We start from the raw sequence: 18,765 nt of genomic DNA on the forward strand, positions 1-18,765 counted from the left end.
ATACATCTTGCACATGAGGTGGAAGAGTTCTGTCATGGCTGGCTCTCCCAAGGTTATCAGTAGTTCTGACAGAATGTCGTCTGCTCCAGGGGTGTTGTTTTGACTTACATCCTTCAATGCTCTATTAAATACTTCTCACAGTATCATATGTCCCATCTTGCCTTCATTTATGTTGTCTTCCTTTTCTATAACATTTCCTCAAAGTTTTGTATCGACCATCTATATACTCCTTCCACCTTTACTTCCTTTGCTCAATACTGGTTTTACATCTGAGCTCTTGATATTCATACAGCTACTTCTCTTTTCTCGACAAGTCTCTTTAATTTTTCTGTAGGCAATATCTGTCTTTGCGTTAGTGAAATATGCTTCTAAATCCTAACATTTGTCCTCTAGCCATTCCTCCTTAGCCATTTCGCACTTCCTGTCTCTCATTTTTGGAGGTTAGTATTCCCTTTTGCCTGCTTCGTTTTTATATTTTCTTCTTTCATTAAATTCAGTATCTCCTTTGTTACCCAAGCCTTCTCTAAGGCCTTGTCTTTCTACCTATTTGATCCTCTGCCTCCTTCACTATTTCATTTCCCAAAGTTACTCTTTTATCTTCTATTGTATCTCTTTCTCCTGTTCTTGTCAATCGTTGGTTAATGCTCCCTCTGAAATTCTCAACCACCTCTCTTTCTTTCAACTTATCCTGGCCCCTTCTGCTTAATTTCTAGCTTTTTGCAGTCTCTCCCATTTAAGTCTACGTGATCAGAGCCCACATCTGCCCCTAGACATATCTTATAGTTTAAAATCTGGTTCCAAAATCTGTCTTACCATTATATATCTAATCTGAAACATTCCACTGTCTCCAAGTCTCTTTTATGTATAAAACCTTCTTTCTTGATTCTTAAAAGAAATGTTAAAGATGATTAAATATGCTCTGTGGAAAATTCTACCAGGTGGCTTCCTCTTTCATTCCTTTCCCCCCAGTCCATAATGAATGTATATCATCATAACTGATCTTATTAGGTACATACCTATCCTTTGTACTTGTAGTAACTGCCCTTTGTACTTTAGTAAATATTGTTGCTACAATTCCCTCTCAATCTCGGTATCAGTTCAATGCAGAGATCATCAATGAGGTCAGGATTATCTTTGACCATGACGACTAATATATCCATATTATGAGTGAGCTTCCAAGCTATTTTTCGCAAGTAATTTTCTAAGACCACACCACACCACACCACTTACAGAACTATAATTATCTCAACTGATTGTTGGAAAATTAATACTTCCTTAAAATAAAAGACAATATGGCTGAGAAACATGCATTGGTGAACTGAAGATCTGCTCTAAAGCTTTGGTAACTAATAGAAGGAACTGATTAAAAACTTATGCTCATCCAGAATGCTGTGCCTTCACCAAAAAATATCATATTCAGCTTCAATTTCTATCTCAGCAGATTTTAGCTTTTTGCCTACTATGACAAAGACACCACATGAGTTGCCCTTTAGTATATCCTTTCAATAGACAATTCTGTCAATTTTAAATTTTAGTCAGTTTTCTGTATTTAGTATTATATGAGTACAACTATTCTTTAGGACTGCTTCAGACTCTTTGTTGTGAATGCTTAGGCATTTCACTGAAGGTAAATATGAACACAGAGGTGTTGGTAAAACAAATCAATTAAATTTTTCATTGTCATATTTCAGCACATCATGGAGCTATCAACTGAAAATAAATGCCAAATAATTTCTTTTGGAATTGAGTAATTATTAACTGATAGATTTTTAAAAAAAGAAAAAAAACTGGTGAATTATGAAACAGACTCTTTCAATCTCGTTTATAACAGGATGCCTAATCATAAAAGCAATAGATGAAATGACAGTGCATTTTACGTCTTTGAATCCATAATACTGGCATGAAAGATCATTATCTTGTGACTGGAGAAGAGCCTCTTCATACTTTCCATCACAGCCATAACACAGTTTATGCTGAAACTTGAAAGTACTTCCCATGCATTTTCCTGAATTTGGATGTGTTTAACACTTTAGATGCCTATCTGAGAATCACCCTTCAGGAAACCTACCTCGATTAAATACATCTTGCCTTCTGCATTCCCTTCCTTCTTCCTGAACTTAGGCTGTATCACACACAATAAACACATACGCACTCTAAATCTTAAGACCGCCAAAACAGCATAACAGCAGTGGATTAACCATTCACCACACATGCAGGGTGTATGACAAGCTGGAAAAAATATCTACTTATGGGGCAGTGCAACAGTGTAAACTAGGAACTGCAAAATAAGATATTTTAAGCTCCCCTGATATACCACAAATAACCAACACACACAATGTTTTTATGTGTGTATGCTGACTGATGTACTATGAAAAGACCAGATATCTGAGTATGCATGCTTGTAGCAGCAAAGCATCACATTTCACATTGTTAACCAAACAACACACCATGTAGGCAGTGAAAGAACATCAAGAATAGTAGAGCATGAACCAGACATTTAAAAAAGAAAAGAAGCATATGTACTTGCTAGGCGTCTACTTATTATCAAAGTGTCCCAGTTACTCAATGCATGTTGCAGCTGAAACAACAAATCTAGTATTCAAATCATAATTTCACCACACAGCTTTAGAAATAATCCTGATGCACTTTCACACAGAAGCCAAGAAACTGCAATCATCTGAAATTGATGTTATTAAGAATTTTATTAATAAAATTCCTAGACATGTAAATTGATCATTTTATGATGGATTCAGCATAATGTCAAGTTACTCAAAAACTTTTTTCGCATTAAGCTCTATCTGTCACTATGTTGACTGGAAAGTAGTAATAATCTTGTCCTACTTTGCATTCTTGTACTTTATGCAGCCCTGTGCCATTATATTCTTGGTAAATTTTGCAGAAACAGAGAAATTTTTCATGCTAGAGAAATAAATGCCAACATTAATTCTCTGTCTTTAAAGACTGTCACAATATTTATACTACATATACACTGAGATGAAAAAAAGTGTTGGGGTAGCAATAAGCACATATGCATGTGGTGGCAGTATTACATACAAGAGATATGAAAGGGCAGGGCACTGGTGGAGCTGTCATCTATTCTTAGGTGATTCACGTGAAATGTTTCCGATGTGATTATAGCCACACAATAGGAACTACCAGACTTAGAACATGGAATGGCAGTTGGAGCTAGACACATGGGGAATTCCTTTTCAGAAATTGTTAGGGAATTCAATATTCTGAAACAGAGAAACAATGCTGCATGAAATAACTATAGAAATCAATGTGGGATGTATGACAAACATATTCGTTAGGACAGTGCAGTGAAATTTGATTTTAATTGTGTATGGCAGTAGACTATCAACAAGAGAGCCTTTTGTAACAGGAAGACACTGTCTGCAGCACCTCTCCTGGGGTGTGATCATATTGGTTGGACCACAGACAACTGGAAAACCATGGTCCTGTCACAATTTCAGTTGGTGGGAGCTGACAGTAAGGATCGAGTATGGTGCAAACCCCATCAAGCCATGGACCCCAAGTTGTCAACAAGACATTGCGCAAGGTCCATACTGGCATGATCTCCGTTCACATGGCATGTACTGTGTCCTCTAGTCCAGCTGAAATTGTCGTTGATTCGACACAGTCATGCTTAATTACTTGGAGACCATTTTCAGCCATTCATGGACGTTGTGTTTCCAAATAACAATGCACCATGTCACCAGGCCACAATTGTTCGCAACTGGTTTGAAGAACATTCTGGACAATTCAAGTGAGTGATTTAGCCATCCAGATCACCCGACATAAATCCCATTGAACATTTATGGGGTCTGTTCATGTACAAAAATCCTGCACTGGTATCACTTTCACAATTATGGATGGCTATAACAGCAGCATGAGTCACTCTTTCTGCAGGAGACTTGTTGAATCCACGTCATGTCAATTTCTTGCATTGCGCCGGTCAAAAGGAGGTCCAATATGATATTAGGAGGTATCCCGTAAGTTGTGTCACCTCAGTATATATTAGTGACCTATGGAAAAAGACAGTACCAGAATTTTCACAAAGCTTTAAACCCTATCAGAAGGGAGTTAGACAGTCTGGATTAAAAGGTTATAGAATACTCCCTTTCTGAATGCAACAGGATATCGAAAACATGGTAAGTTTTTAAAAAGAAAATTCCTCATTACTATAAAAAAAACTGAATTTTTAATGTTCTAAACTTGTCCAATGTTTGAACAGAAGGATTTATTAGTAAAAATCAAGTAAAAATTAAATTTCCATTAATATCAGTAAGTTAAGAGAAGTAATTGAATATATCACAAAACGTGTACAAAAGATATCATTAAATATGTTCATATAATATTGTATTATATGTACTAGTAAATTTGCTGATACTGTCTTCTTTAACTTATGGTGTATCACTACAGCACAACACTGACTTTCCCTCCTTCAAGTGTATTACATGGTAAGATTAGATTAGATTAGATTAGATTAATACTTGTTCCATAGATCATGAATACGACACTTCGTAATGATGTGGAACGTGTCAGGTTAATAAAAGATGTCTGTACAAGAAATTACATTACACAAAATATTGCATGACACTAATGATAAAGTCTTCTTTTTTTTTTTTTTTTATCTAAAAATTCAGCCAATGAGTAGAAGGAGTTGTCATCTAGAAATTCTTTTAATTTATTTTTAAATGTTAGTTGGCTATCTGTCAGGCTTTTGATGCTGTTTGGTAGGTGCCCAAAGACTTGTGGCAGCATAATTTACCCCTTTCTGTGCCAAAGTCAGATTTAACCCTGCATAGTGAAGATCATCCTTTCTCCTGGTGTTATAGGTATGCACACTGCTATTACTTTTGAATTGGGTTGGATTATTATCAACAAATTTCATAAGGGAATATATATACTGTGAGGTTACTGTGAGGATCCCTAGATCCTTAAATAGATGTCTGCAGGATGACCGTGGGTGGGCTCCAGCAATTATTCTGATTACACGTTTTTGTGCAATGAATACTTTTCTACTCAACGATGAATTACCCCAGAATATGATGCCATACGAAAGCAGTGAATGAAAGTAGGCATAGTAAGCTAATTTACTGAGATTCTTATCACCAAAATTTGCAATAACCCTAATAGCATACGTAGCTGAACTCAGACGTTTCAGCAGACCATCAATGTGTTGCTTCCAGTTTAACCTCTCATCAATGGACACACCTAAAAATTTTGAAAATTCTACCTTAGCTACAGACTTCTGCTCAAATTCTATATTTATTACTGGAGTTGTGCCATTTACTGTACGGAACTGTATATACTGTGTTTTATTAAAATTTAAAGAGAGTCCGTTTGCTGAGAACCACTTAATAATTTTGTGAAAAACATCATTTACAATTACATCACTTAGTTCTTGGTTTTTGGATGTTATTACTATACTTGTATCATCAGCAAAAAGAACTAACTTTGCATCTTCATCAATGTGGAATGGTAAGTCATTAATGTATATCAAGAACAGTAAAGGACCTAAGACCGAACCCTGTGGGACCCCGTGCTTGATAGCACCCCAGTTTGAGGAATCAGCTGTTTTAACATTACACGAACCACTTATTTCAACTTTCTGCATTCTTCCAGTTAAGTATGAATTAAACCATTTGTGCACTGCCCCACTCAAACCATAATGATTTAGCTTATCTAAAAGAATTCCATGATTTACACAATCAAAGGCCTTTGAGAGATCACAAAAAATACCAATGGGTGATGTCCGGTTATTCAGAGCATTTAATATTTGATCAGTGAAAGCATATATAGCATTTTCTGTTGAAAAGCCTTTCTGAAAACCAAACTGACATTTTGTTAGTACTTTATTTTTACAAATATGGGAGGCTACTCTTGAATACATTACTTTCTCAAAAATTTTTGATAGAGCTGTCAGAAGAGAGATTGGGCGGTAGTTGTTGACATCCGACATATCCCCCTTTTTATGCAATGGTTTTACAATGGCATATTTCAGTCTATCAGGGAAAACACCCTGCTCCAAAGAGCTATTACATACGTGGCTGAGAATTCTACTTATCTGTGGGGAACAAGCTTTAAGTACTTTGCTGGAAATGCCATCAATTCCGTAAGAGCTTTTACTTTTCAGTGAGTTTATTATTTTACTGATTTCAGAGGGAGAGGTTGGTGGAATTACAGCTGTTTCAAACTGTGCAGGTATGGCCTCTTCTATTAATAGCCTTGCCTCTTCTAGTGAAGATCTAGATCCTATTTTCTGCACAACATTTAAAAAATTATTCAAAATATTTTCAATTTCTGATTGTTTGTTAGTGCACTTGTCATTCAATTTTATTGCACTAAAGTCTTCCTGTGCTCTTGGTTGCCCTGTTTCCCTTTCAATAATATTCCAAATTGCTTTAATTTTATTATCAGAGTTACTGATCTCAGACATGATACACATGCTTCTGGACTTTTTAATAACTTTTCTTAGTACCGCACAATAGTTTTTATACTATTGAACAATTTCGGGGTCAGTACTCCATCTTGCTGTTAGATACAGTTCTCTTTTGTGGTTGCAAGATATTCTTATTCCTTTAGTTAGCCAAGGTTTTTTATATGTTTTCTTGGAATTATGTTTAACTATTTTCTTGGGAAAACAATTTTCAAATACCCTTAAAAATGTATTGTGAAATAAGTTATATTTCAAGTTTGCATCGGGTTCCTTATACACTTCATCCCAGTCTAGCTGCTGTAGGCTTTCCCTAAAGTTTGCAATATTTATATTGTTAATTGAACGCACTGCTTTGAAAGTCTGATTTATTATACTGCATGGAGCTATGTCATGTACTGTAACAAGCTGTGCACTATGATCTGAAAGACCATTCTCAACAGGATAAGCATTTATGTCCTTAAACTTATCTTGGTCTATAAAAAAGTTATCTATCAATGTACTGCTGTTCTTTGTTATCCGAGTAGGAAAATCAATGACGGAGCTCAAATTGAAAGAACTGAGTAATACTAAAAGGTCATTCTTCCTATTACACTCTTTCAGGGAATCAACATTGAAATCCCCACAAATGATAATTTGCTTCCCCCTGTCTGACAGATAGCACAACAAAGCATCCAAGTTTTCCAGAAATAGCTGGAAATTCCCTGAGGGGGACCTATACACTGTTACAATTATGAAAGTGCGATCCTTTAGTTTAAGTTCAGTGGCACATGCTTCCATATGTTGCTCTACACAAAATTTTTTAGTTTCTAAATTTTTTGCACTGTGGAAGCTTTTGACATATATGGCAACTCCTCCTCTCATCATATTATCTCTACTTACATGTGCAGCTAATTTGTACCCATTGATGCTAACCTTTTGCATATCAGTGACAATGTGATGCTCACACAGGCATAGTATATCTATTACATTCTTGGTTTCTATATCTTCTAAACAAAGCAGAAGCTCATCAATTTTATTCTTCAAGCCCCCAATATTTTGATGAAATATACTAACAGTATTTTTCACTTTACTTTTGTGAGTATCTTGAACTTTTTTAACATCTTTAGTACTTTTATTCTTCAATCCCCCAATATTTTGATGAAATATACTAACATTATTTTTCACTTTACTTTTGTGAGTATCTTGAACTTTTTTAACATCTTTAGTACTTGCCTGGCTGAGTTTCCCACTGGAAGGATAGCAATATACTGGTGTACAAGAAGCTAAATTGCACATGAATAGTCATCCCAACGAAAGCTATCAGTAACAATATCTAAAATATCAGATTTTGTTTCATGAGATGTGCAGACACATGGGGTGGTTTGATTAGTTTATTCTGCAAACAGGAATAACCTAACACCAATGAATCTAAATCAGCAACACAATAGTGAAGAACTGGTGCTAGTTCAGAGCAGTTTGTACAATTTAAACAATGTTCTGTGCCTATCCATTATTCAGCACCTCCCTGTAATTTGACTTGTTGCGTCTGCCAATTCCTTTATTTGTTTTCCACTATACTTAAACCTAACAGTATTACTGTATAGAATCAAGCCTGGAAATGGAAAACATGTTATTGAAGTCAGTGACACTGTAGTCACAATGTGCTGCTGCAATTAATTACATAGATCGAAGTATAAGAGACAGTTCACATGACAATTTTCTAAGGAAAAGTACTGTACAAGAAAACTGCATGATAAACCAGTATAATTAAAATGATATACAAGGTAGGATGGAAAAGCCCAGTTTGAAAATAAACACGAGTCAGAGTTAGGAGAGAAACAGGTAGAGCAGTTCAGCATGTGATGAAAACCCCAGCTGTCAGCAAAATATGGTTGTTTTAGAATAGAATGAAAAAATACTCATTTGGTCTTTGATATATCACAGAATCAAAGAAGTAATTAACATGCAGCTGGCACTCTTATGTAGCATTTCACTGACTTTTAAGAAAGATAGATCAGTTATAGGTGACATAGAAACTAAAGAACAGAGTAGTTACTGATAAGGTATGGTCCACTGGGAGGTGGTAGCCATTGCCTTCCTCCAACCTCTGATCTGACTTACCCAGCCAGTTATACAGAGACCTACAGTTCAATGTGGATTCTGAATCACAGTGCAACTCAGCATTGTTCACATCAACAAACAACGAAACAGCTCAAAAAGTGATAAGCCTTGCTTAAAATTACCAGATTTTCACAACATAGTCCACTTAACATTATCAATAAACACTTTAGCTGCAGCCTTCAAAACTGCTCATTGGCCTTGACAAAAGCACAGCAAAATCCAATATGCACAGTGAAGCTCTAAATAAGATTGAAAGTTATTGTCATGCCAGATTCATTGAGTTTGCTTACTTACAACCACTCTGTCATGTTTCAAACTAACCTAGATCTCAAGCTAATCTATGGATCAGTCTCTCACTGCAACATACATTGCCAAACATAATACAGAAGCAAGTAAGTAATGTGTTCTCTTCCTTTTCGTGTATGTATGACATCACTGTAAAAAGGCAACATTCAGTATCTGTAGGTGTATTGACTCCCTACAAGCATTCAAATTTTAGCCACTTTCTCTATTTAATGCAACAACAATAATAATAATAATAATAATAATAATAAACTGTCAGTTATTCATGGGCCAACAGCAGGTAAAAATTCAGTTATTTAATTTAAAGATCACATGCAAATTGTGTGTTCTGCGGAAGTAATAGGCCTACACAAAGTTTCATGACTTTTTTTTCCACTCAAGAAATTGAATTTGCTGTCGGTTTTTGAAATAATCACAAAATAGATTTCATTATTGTTCATTGAGAGTGTGAATATGTGATGCAAACATGACAGCATAACACTAGTTTTTTTTAATTTTTTTTTAATGAAACATAGTTTAGAGCATAATCCTTAGTACAAGCTTCAGGGACCAATGGGCCCTACTGTGAGTGAAGCACATCAAATAAGTTAACTTTTTATTCACATTTTCAGAAATAATCGATTGACTATGCAAGCTTAATGAGCTAAACACAAAGTTCCTGCAATTACAGACGTATAATTGGCTTTCACAAGTAGATTTGCAAAGTTATTAAATGGTCTGCACAAATTGATCTACTGTGTCCACAGATGCAATTCGTCCGTTATAACACCAGTGCTGATAGCTAGAATACAGGAATTATACACTATAAAAGGCTTGAAAGACATTCGGAACTCGGTAACATCAGTCATCAATGACCTTAGGCTGAGCTTCAATCTCCAACCGAGTAAGACATGCATCAAATTTCACAAGTGCACGCGATATTTCTGTAATAGCGCTATTATACTCTTGTATGTAATCACGAAAGTTTCCACATAAATCGTCTGCTTTATCTTTAAGTTCTAAATTTGTAAGAGCTAATTGTTCAAGTCGCTTAGACAGTTCTGGCACATTTTTTGTATGTTCACTATTTAGTACTGGTTCTAGTTCCTTTATCTGATTTAAAAGTACGACATTATTCCTTAACAGTGGTTCAGAAAGTAGTATAGTTTGATACATAGCATCGATGTCAGCCGCACCCAACATATCATTACTAGGGTTAAGATATTTCTCGAGTTCTGATAATCTTTTCATGACGGCAGTAATTTTTTCTCGACCTGATATAGCACTCTGCAAGTGGCTGCTTGTCCGTGAAATTGCTTCTGATACAGGCGTGTAATTTTCTGGAACGTCTCGCTTTCCCAAAATCTGTTTTTCCAACAGTGTTATCCGAGCCTCGACGACGTCCAGCATTTCACTTTCGCTCATCTCACCTGAAAAAGACATCTGGTTTAAAAACACGGAAACACGGTATTCGCAGAGTAAATTTTTATTCTTACTGACATATACTTACCAGTCCCCATGACTAATTTTATTGAGATACAATAATCTATATCTTCAAAGACACGAATGTTCAACACCTGTCATTCCTTACGGCAGACATAAACACACCGTCCTACCCAGAGATACTGGAACGACCACCAACTGCACGAGCCGCAATTGTGAAATCGGGGTATCTCATTCCATGTGTATAAGCTTGGAATATTTTTCTCTGCTAAAACATTCCTCTTTACTTTTGTACTTGTCTTTGCAGGTGTCCAGAGATTTTTCTCAAAGCATAGCGTCCTACGTTCTATTGATTATAGAAATTTGTAAGCCCATTTTGTTTGATATGGTTAGTACCTGCCACTGGTACCTACGCAGGAGGTGATGGAAATGAAATTCGACATTTATTGGTTGAGATCATCGATAGATACGTAACACTAGAATGCATTAGAAATAAGTGTGGCTCTCCATTTAAAAAAGTCAATGGCTAGGCAAATTCGTATTTGAATATTTGTTTGTGATATATAAATCAACAACAGCAAATGTCTATATGCTGCGCGGTCGTAAGTTTGTACCTAAAACTGACAAAATATTTACATATTTCGGACTTGACTTTGATGACCGTTGTACTAAGTCGATATGTCGTAGACTATCGATATCAGGTCGTGCAAGGTTTCCTACATCTGAATTCTCAGTGCTACAGCGAGAATAACAGTGTGAGGCCCGGCGTTGTTTGCTGTGACGAACGTTAAAGGTCTGTAACAGCTATAATGTCTATGTAATGAATGTATATCGAAGTACCAACCTGCGATCCTTCTGTCGCCTTGTATCCTGTGATACACGACTCTCTTTAGTGCTCCATTTATTCTTTATGAATACCACGTGTTTACCATCTTAATTTTAAGTAAATCAATATTGTTCTTATTTTAAACTACAGGAAAATTGTCTGCTTTGAAGGTAGGAATGTAGATTTACGAGCTACCACCGTAATATCTTTTTTTTCCTTTTCTGTAATGATAGCACGTAACTTCAGGCATTTGCCGCAGCGCTATAGCGATCTCAGGATATAGACGCATAATTGGCGCCAAAATGCTCGAACACCACTACGGAGAAAGGGACTCCAGTGGGTAGATTGTTAAGTTTTGCTGGCAGCAATCTGCGTTTCGGAATCATGTTTATGCCACCATGTGTGTAGTTAAAAAGTTATTCAATCAAATGAATATCCACGAAGCAGCACTCGTCGCTGCTGAATTTGAGAGATTCATAAAGCCTCATTTTTTTTCCATTAATGTTAAGCGCTGTTAAATTGGATGTATAATTTGTCAAAATATTTTGACTGTGAAGCGGTTATATTTGCTATTGTATATATTAGAGAAATGTAATTTTTATATTTTCACATTAGCATTGCTCTGTAGCATGTTTAAAGTCGCGCTAGACGATAGGCCTCAATATAAGTCGGAGAAACGTGTACGGATTCTTTGGATGCGCTTCACACTGTTAGAATAACGGAATGTTGATATTTTTTGTCGTGATTACGATGTCACTGTATGGGCGTACGTCAGCCAAGTACTGAGACGTTCATTAGAACGCTGAAATTGGCGTTGCAGGCAATCGACTAAGAACAACGAATTATTCCACCCATGTATTTCGTTTAATGAAACTAAGCAATAATTCCAGTTCACACGTGATGTTTTTGGCGTTGACAAAAGCTACAGGTTTGTTTCCTCTTTACGTAAGCAGATTCATAATTACAGTCGGGAATTATTCTTCTTAATCTATTTGGTAAGTGTATTGTTCTATTACGAAAACTGCTGTGTTATTTCAGTGATGCAATGCATATTCTGCGCACACGTTTAGAATATGACCTGTACTGTAACGTGATCGTTCCGATTGGTTTATTGTAGCGCGCGAGCGACACACACACACACACACACACACACACATTGTTAAAAAAAAATCACGCGGTTAATGGCGAAATAGTTACAAATTTCATGACAGGTAGTTCAAGATACGTACAGCTTCTTGTAAGAGTTCCAATGCGTCTAGAACTCTGGATACTTTCCCATCGTTGGTTAAAATTTGTTTCCAGTACAATAAGAATAAATATTACTGTGTAGACACTGACGTATGTGACGGTATGCCAGAACAAGTAATCTCATAAAGGGCAGTCATCTCGAATTTAATTCGAAGGCGATATAAACCGTTTACATTATGATGCAGCTGTCCATTAGTTCTAATCCTGAGCTTTAAAAGGACGTTTTCGAATTTGCTTTCGTAAAGGAGTACAGTACTATGTAATGGCTTCTCTCGGGTGATGTGGTACTCTCAGATCTTACCGAATCGTGTACAATAATTAAACTATCCTCATAGCCACCGTTGACGAGCAGTGAAGTGTCATCTGCAGACAACCAGACTCTTCTGGAGCACAATTATGAGACGCATCGGCACGTCTGCGGAAGTTTGGCGTTTTCGTAGAGACAAACTAAAGCCAAATATTGGAATTCCTTCTAGAGGAATGAGTGCGTTTTGTATATGCACTTTGTCTTGTTACAAAGTTTTGTTTCCGATATTTTATTGTTTTGCAGACAGTAAGCTGTGCTGTTCGAGAACTGTTTTCGGATCATAGTTGGGCAACATTAACCAAAAAGTCAACTGCATTAAACGTTAAAGCGTTACTTGATAGTAGATTTATCGGAAGCTGAAGTTAATCGTTAACTCGTAATTGCTAATAGACAAGAGGACGTAATAAGCTCAATATCTATACTGTTAAATTGATGGTCGGTCTGTACATTAGGTTATAAAGGCTCTGTACAAGAAAGACTACACCACAGTTCGCAAAAAGAAAAGGTAAGATTATCTTTGTTGTCAAAATGAAATTTTTGAAAGTAATGACTCGTAATCATCAAATACTCGTAGTTAGGCTAGTCTGAATTTCAATGATAAGCAATTCGCTTACTTAATGATGTTGCTTTAATGGAATATGCTCATCGATGATCTATTGCTGGTGTTAAGTTTTTATCAGCTTTTCAGACTTCGATTCGATGACTAGTAAAGGAATGGTGTTCATAACAAAAGCGTTTACTGTGCATTGGTCCACACTAGCTTGAGACACGCTGCTCCCAACTGCTGCAATGCCAAAAGACGATTAACGGTCTGAAATAATGTTAACGGACGTTAAGGGTCCATTAATGTTTTTTAAAACACGACTTAAAAGTTAATCCTTTACTCGAAAAGTTAACTTCATTAATTAACAGATTAACTGTCTCGTGCCCAGCTATGTTTTGGACTATACGGAACTCCAATACAAAAGGTTGCTTTAGCACGAGTAGTGTGCTACCTGAACACTATTCAAGGGCCGTCCGAACTTAAAATCTGTCACGCAGCCGGCATATGGGTTTGAGTTTTGGTACGGCAAACAGTTTTCACATGTTACATTCGCCGTGCACTTCAATTTTAAAAAAATGAGTAATGCCTGAAGTTTAGACTGTGACTGGTATGATCATCCCATATTTTATTTACGCCGAGCTTATTCAGTTTAGTCAAACACCATATTTCCTTCCCGTTACGCATCCAGCTCAACAGCAGTATTGTCGCTAATGGTCTTGTAGCCACGACTTCTAAATCGTAGCCGGGAGCATTTCTGTTTCAATTATTGGTATAAATTGAACCTTATTAAGATATCGTGTTAATAACCTCCAATTACATATTCTGTTGTCTGCTGCCGAAATACACACAGCAAAAAGTTTTGCATCACCCTGGTTCCCAGAACTCCTGAAGAAAGACGTCGACTGTTGATACTGTATCACACAGTCCCTTTGACTGCTCAGAGATGTCACTAAATCCGCCCAAAGATGTAAAAAAAGAAACCGTGCATGAGCAGCGCCTATTAGACGGAGGGGGTCCGACAGCCGATCAGTTCCTCTCATTCCACCAGGAAGGAGGTACACGGCTCGTGTTGTCTGCAGTTTAACCATGCTTAGACGGTTAATACCGCTGTTCGACCGCATCCGCATTGTTAGTTTGTGCCAGGAAGGGCTCTCAACAAGGGAAGTGTCCAGGCGTCTCGGAGTGAACCAAAGCTATGTTCGAACATAGAGGAGATACGGAGGGACAGAAACTGTCGATGACTTGCCTCGCTCAGGCCGCCCAAGGGCTACTATTGCAGTGGATGACAGCTACCTTCGGATTATGGCTCGTAGGAACCCTGACAGCAACGCTACCATGTTGAGTAATGCTTTTCGTGCAGCCACAGGACGTGTTAAGACTCAAATGGTGTGCAATAGGCTGCATGATACGCGACTTCACTCCCGGCGTCCATGGCGAGGTCAATCTTTGCTACCAGGACACCATGCAGCGCGGTACAGATGGGCCCAACAATATGCTGAATGGACCGCTCAAGATTGTCATCAACGTCTCTTCACCGATGAGTGTCGCATATGCCTGTAACAAGACAATCGTTGCAGACGTGTTTGGAGGCGACCCAGTGAGGCTGAACGCCTTGGACACTGTCCAGCGAGTGCAGCAAGGTGAAGGTTCACTGCTGTATTGGGGTGGCATTATATGGGGCTGACGTACGCCGCTGGTGGTCTTGGATGGCGCCGTAACGGCTGTACGGTACTTGAATGCCATCCTCCGACCGATAGTGCAGCCACATCGGCAGCATATTGGCGAGGCATTCTCGCCCCCCCCCCCCCCCCCCTCCCCATCGTGCAGTTCTTGTGAATGACTTCCTTCAAGATAACGACATCGCTCGACTAGTGGCTTGCATGTTCTCCAGGCATGAACCCTATCGAACATGGCTGGAATAAATTGGAAAGGGCTGTTTATGGACGACGTGACCCACCAACCACTCTGAGGGTTCTACGCCGAATCGCCATTGAGGAGTGGGACAATCTGGACCAACAGCGCCTTGATGAACTTGTGGATAGTATGCCACGACGAATATATGCATACATCAGTGAAAGAGGACGTGCTACTGATACCGGTGTGTACAGCAATCCTGACCACCACCTTAAGTTCTCGCTGTATGGCGGTACAACTTTCAATGCGTGGTTTTTATGAGCAACAAAAAGGGCGGAAATGGTATTTACGTTGATCTCTATTCCAGTTTTCTGTACAGGTTCCGGAACTCTCGGAACCGATCTGACGCAGAACTTTTTTGATGTGTGGACTAAGACGATCGTTTGTCTTTAACGAATGTGATAACAAATCTAGCTACTGTATATGCAGTATCAACGAACTTTAACTTGAAATAAGCAGCACCATCCATAAATTTGTTTTGTATCTCCGTAAAAGACACACGTCATAGAAGTTTTTAAAAATCCACCTTCAGACTTATTTGCCAACCTCCATGCCGCAATGGTAACACCGTTTCCCGTCAGATCACGACGTTAAGCACTTGGATGGGTGACCATCCGGCGTGCCGAGCGCTGTTGGCAAGCAGTGTGCACTCAGCCCTCACGAGGTAAACTGAGGAGCTACTTGATTGAGAAGTAGTGGCTCCGGTCTCGTAAACTGACATACGGCCGGGAGAGCGGTGTGCTGACCACGTGCCACTCCAAATCCGCATCCAGTGACGCCTGTGGGCTGAGGATGACATACGGCCGGGAGAGCGGTGTGCTGACCACGTGCCACTCCAAATCCGCATCCAGTGACGCCTGTGGGCTGAGGATGACATGGCAGCCGCTCGGTAACGTTGGGCTTTCATGGCCTGTTCGGGAGGAGTTTAGTTTTTAGACTTATTTTACAATCTTATTTACATACTGAAGACCAGTCTGTTAAAGGTGTAATGCTCTCGAATGATAAAATCGTAGTTTCTGAAGGTCGCTCAATGCATTGTTACTGTTGTGCTATCAAATTGAATAAAATGTAATAAGCTGCGTTTCGAGTAGCTGGGCTCAACACGTTTTCATAAGTTCGTCATCCACTACCCGCTGGAACTGCCCGATTTAAGTTTTTCAGTTTTGTTGGATTAGTACAGAGATTCATCAAGTTGCCATTTGTACTTTGCCTATCGTCGTCGAGTTTGCCGAAACGAATCTCATGTAGGCATGCACTGAAGTCGTTTGTTGCTATTGTTTGGATTTTTTCTCCTATTTTGAGCAAAATGCTCAGGCAGTTATATTGACAAACCACCTCGGAACAGACCCTGCCAAAACTCTCCGCCAAGATTTCGGCAAAGGAAGAACTCACAGCGTATCTGTTGAGCTGTAGGCAAACAGTTCTACACTGCTCGCTTGGAATGGTAACTTCTGCTAAGTTATCTTTCAATTTTACGAGTAGAAAGATTGAGCGGGGTTAGACAGTAATATTCCTTTTCTAGTCTGCACGTTATGACATTTTGGTGTAAGTGCAACACCTAAACTCTACAGAGTCAAGGTATGAAAAAGCAAGAGGAATCTAAATTCCGACTAACAGTAGCACTATCCACTGGAATTTTTAAATTTACGTAACTAATTTCTGAGCTACCATTAGTTCGCATGGTGTAACAGTTGGAGAGATGCCATAGTAATAAAATTTCCAGTTCCTCAGTTACGTCCTTTGCTTTGCCTTCCGCAATCTGATGGTATTGTACTCAGTGTTTTGTTATCGTTGTATCACCAGCAGAACTTACACCCCTCTCAGAGAAGAAATTAGTGAAAATCAGTGATATTATTTCCAAAGGAAAAAAATGGGGAAGTTGTCATGAAAGACGTAGACTTATTCCCGTACGTAATTTTGTCTCATTGCTATCGACGGACGAGAAGAATAAATCTTTGAAAGACGCATGAACGTGGCCAGGAGCCAAAGCCTGAGCTTGACGATGACGTGTTCAGAGACATCCAGAAGGTGAAGTTTGGAAGGTAGGAGACGAGGTACTGGCAGAAATGAAGCTGCGAGGACAGGGCGTGAGTCGTGCTTCGGTAGCTCAGATGGTAGAGCACTCGCCCGCATAAGTCAAAAGTCCCGAGTTCGTATGTTAAGTGTTAACGGCGATATCATGAAAAGCTTCCGAAAGGAGTAGAGCACTGACAGGGAGAAAGGAAGATAGTGTACTTGCCTTGCATAGAAGTGATTCAACCATTTATGTGAAATGATAAAGAAATTTTGAATGGGCGCAATTGGACGAATAAATCATTTTGTTTGGCGATGGCGATACACTTTCTCTTTGAAATAAATAAATGAAACCCATGTAGCAGAGTCAGAGGAAGCTGTAGTGTTCTAAAGGAGATTAAAAATGTACCAAAAATCTCGCGGAAGCATGAAATCTAAGATAGGTCAGACATCGTACCTGGTTCTAAACATTAGGGGGAAAAACGCACGAAGTGCTTTGGGGCATCGTCTGAATTTCGATAAACTTATTTGATCCAAGCAATACAACCTGTCTTTCCAGACATCTACTTACGTATATTTGTGCTAAAAACATTCTCTGATTGATCTAATGCTGTGGAAAATGTTAATTACTAATCACTGCTGGTGAATACCGCTATATTGCCAGTTAAAGATCTCGAAATTTGCAAGAATAACAACCATTTGAGGAAGACTGGAACGTGGCTCCACCACGCCGTGGCTCAGTTACGGCCTGTGGATATTCGTAACTCTTGTCATTTTGCTGAATGATCAGTTGTTCATCAGTAGCGACTAGTTTACGCAAGACAGGCGCGATGAGTATGCTCCGCGAGGTGCTTGGTCGTCGGCCTGGTGGTATAACGAGCAGGCGACACTGCTGTCCGAATTGGTTTTATAATGCAATGCAATTGTGTCCGTGGCAATGAACGCCAGATTGATGACGATGACTGCTACACCGTACACGGTCCTTACCTGCAAGTGAAAGAACCCATCATGAGACACAGATTTCAGTAGATAAGCTATTATCCGCTCCCCCTCAACCTAAAGCACACGTAGTGTAAGAAACATAGGTACTGTTGCTTATGATAACTAACATTATATGTATATCAAAGTTCTTGACTAAGCCCGCCCCAAGTGTATAAACGCGCAATGTGACGTTGAAGGAAATAAAATCTTTTGGCTAAAGACGTGATTCATCATATAGAAGTCATTGCGGAATCTCTCACCACCGATTTCCTGCGAAGGTTTCGGGCAACAGGCGGGGAAGTTTGGAACAAAGAATAAAGGGAGTCCTCCAGAAGCAGGGAAGCAGCATTTGTACAAGTATATCCTTCACCGCCACAGCGTCACAATAGCAGAGTTTAAAGGAGCATCGGAAGTATCATACATCTGAGCTGTAATCGCGGCAGCTCTCAAGCTACACTGCAGGTATTTCACACCACACTTACAGGCTACGTATGACGAAGGAAAAGCAATCTCGAATAGGACATGGATGGAGCAAGAGATTGGCTACGCCCTTTCCAAAGGATACCCCTCCCGCTCCCCCCATGCGACGTCGCCCTTGGGGTCGGCGACGCTTTAGACAACAACTTGTAGACCCACCCGGAAAGAAACGGCAGAGCTCCGAAGTT

The 18,765-nt window shown here is 38.9% G+C and overlaps 2 protein-coding genes across 6 annotated transcripts in view; one reads left to right on the forward strand and one right to left on the reverse strand.

Moving 5' to 3' along the window:
• Positions 1 to 9,427: 9,427 nt before the first annotated feature.
• Positions 9,428 to 10,731, reverse strand: LOC126337071 (dynactin subunit 3-like). 2 transcript variants are annotated; one of them, XM_050001407.1, is made up of 3 exons: positions 10,681 to 10,731; positions 10,335 to 10,590; positions 9,428 to 10,254 (listed from the first exon to the last, which is right to left on the reverse strand). In XM_050001407.1, exons 2-3 carry the CDS (start codon positions 10,342 to 10,344, stop codon positions 9,686 to 9,688), a joined length of 579 nt encoding a protein of 192 aa, XP_049857364.1. In that variant the 5' UTR covers positions 10,345 to 10,590; positions 10,681 to 10,731; the 3' UTR covers positions 9,428 to 9,685. The 2 variants fall into 2 exon arrangements, with proteins under 2 accessions (XP_049857364.1, XP_049857363.1); XM_050001406.1 differs by lacking the exon at positions 10,681 to 10,731 and having other exon boundaries at positions 10,335 to 10,676.
• Positions 10,732 to 10,808: 77 nt separating this feature from the next.
• Positions 10,809 to 18,765, forward strand: part of LOC126337072 (sodium-dependent phosphate transporter 1) — a 267,042-nt gene continuing 259,085 nt past the window's right edge. For 2 of the 4 annotated variants that reach the window (XM_050001415.1, XM_050001416.1), the window contains exon 1: positions 10,955 to 11,060. The gene's annotated coding sequence lies outside the window, so the exon portion shown is untranslated. Of the gene's footprint in view, positions 11,061 to 18,765 lie in introns of all 4 variants that reach the window. The other 2 variants (XM_050001410.1, XM_050001412.1) reach the window with 2 other exon arrangements.

The sequence above is a fragment of the Schistocerca gregaria genome, chromosome 2 (assembly GCF_023897955.1).
Source record: "Schistocerca gregaria isolate iqSchGreg1 chromosome 2, iqSchGreg1.2, whole genome shotgun sequence".
Classification (NCBI taxonomy): Eukaryota; Metazoa; Arthropoda; class Insecta; order Orthoptera; family Acrididae; genus Schistocerca; species Schistocerca gregaria.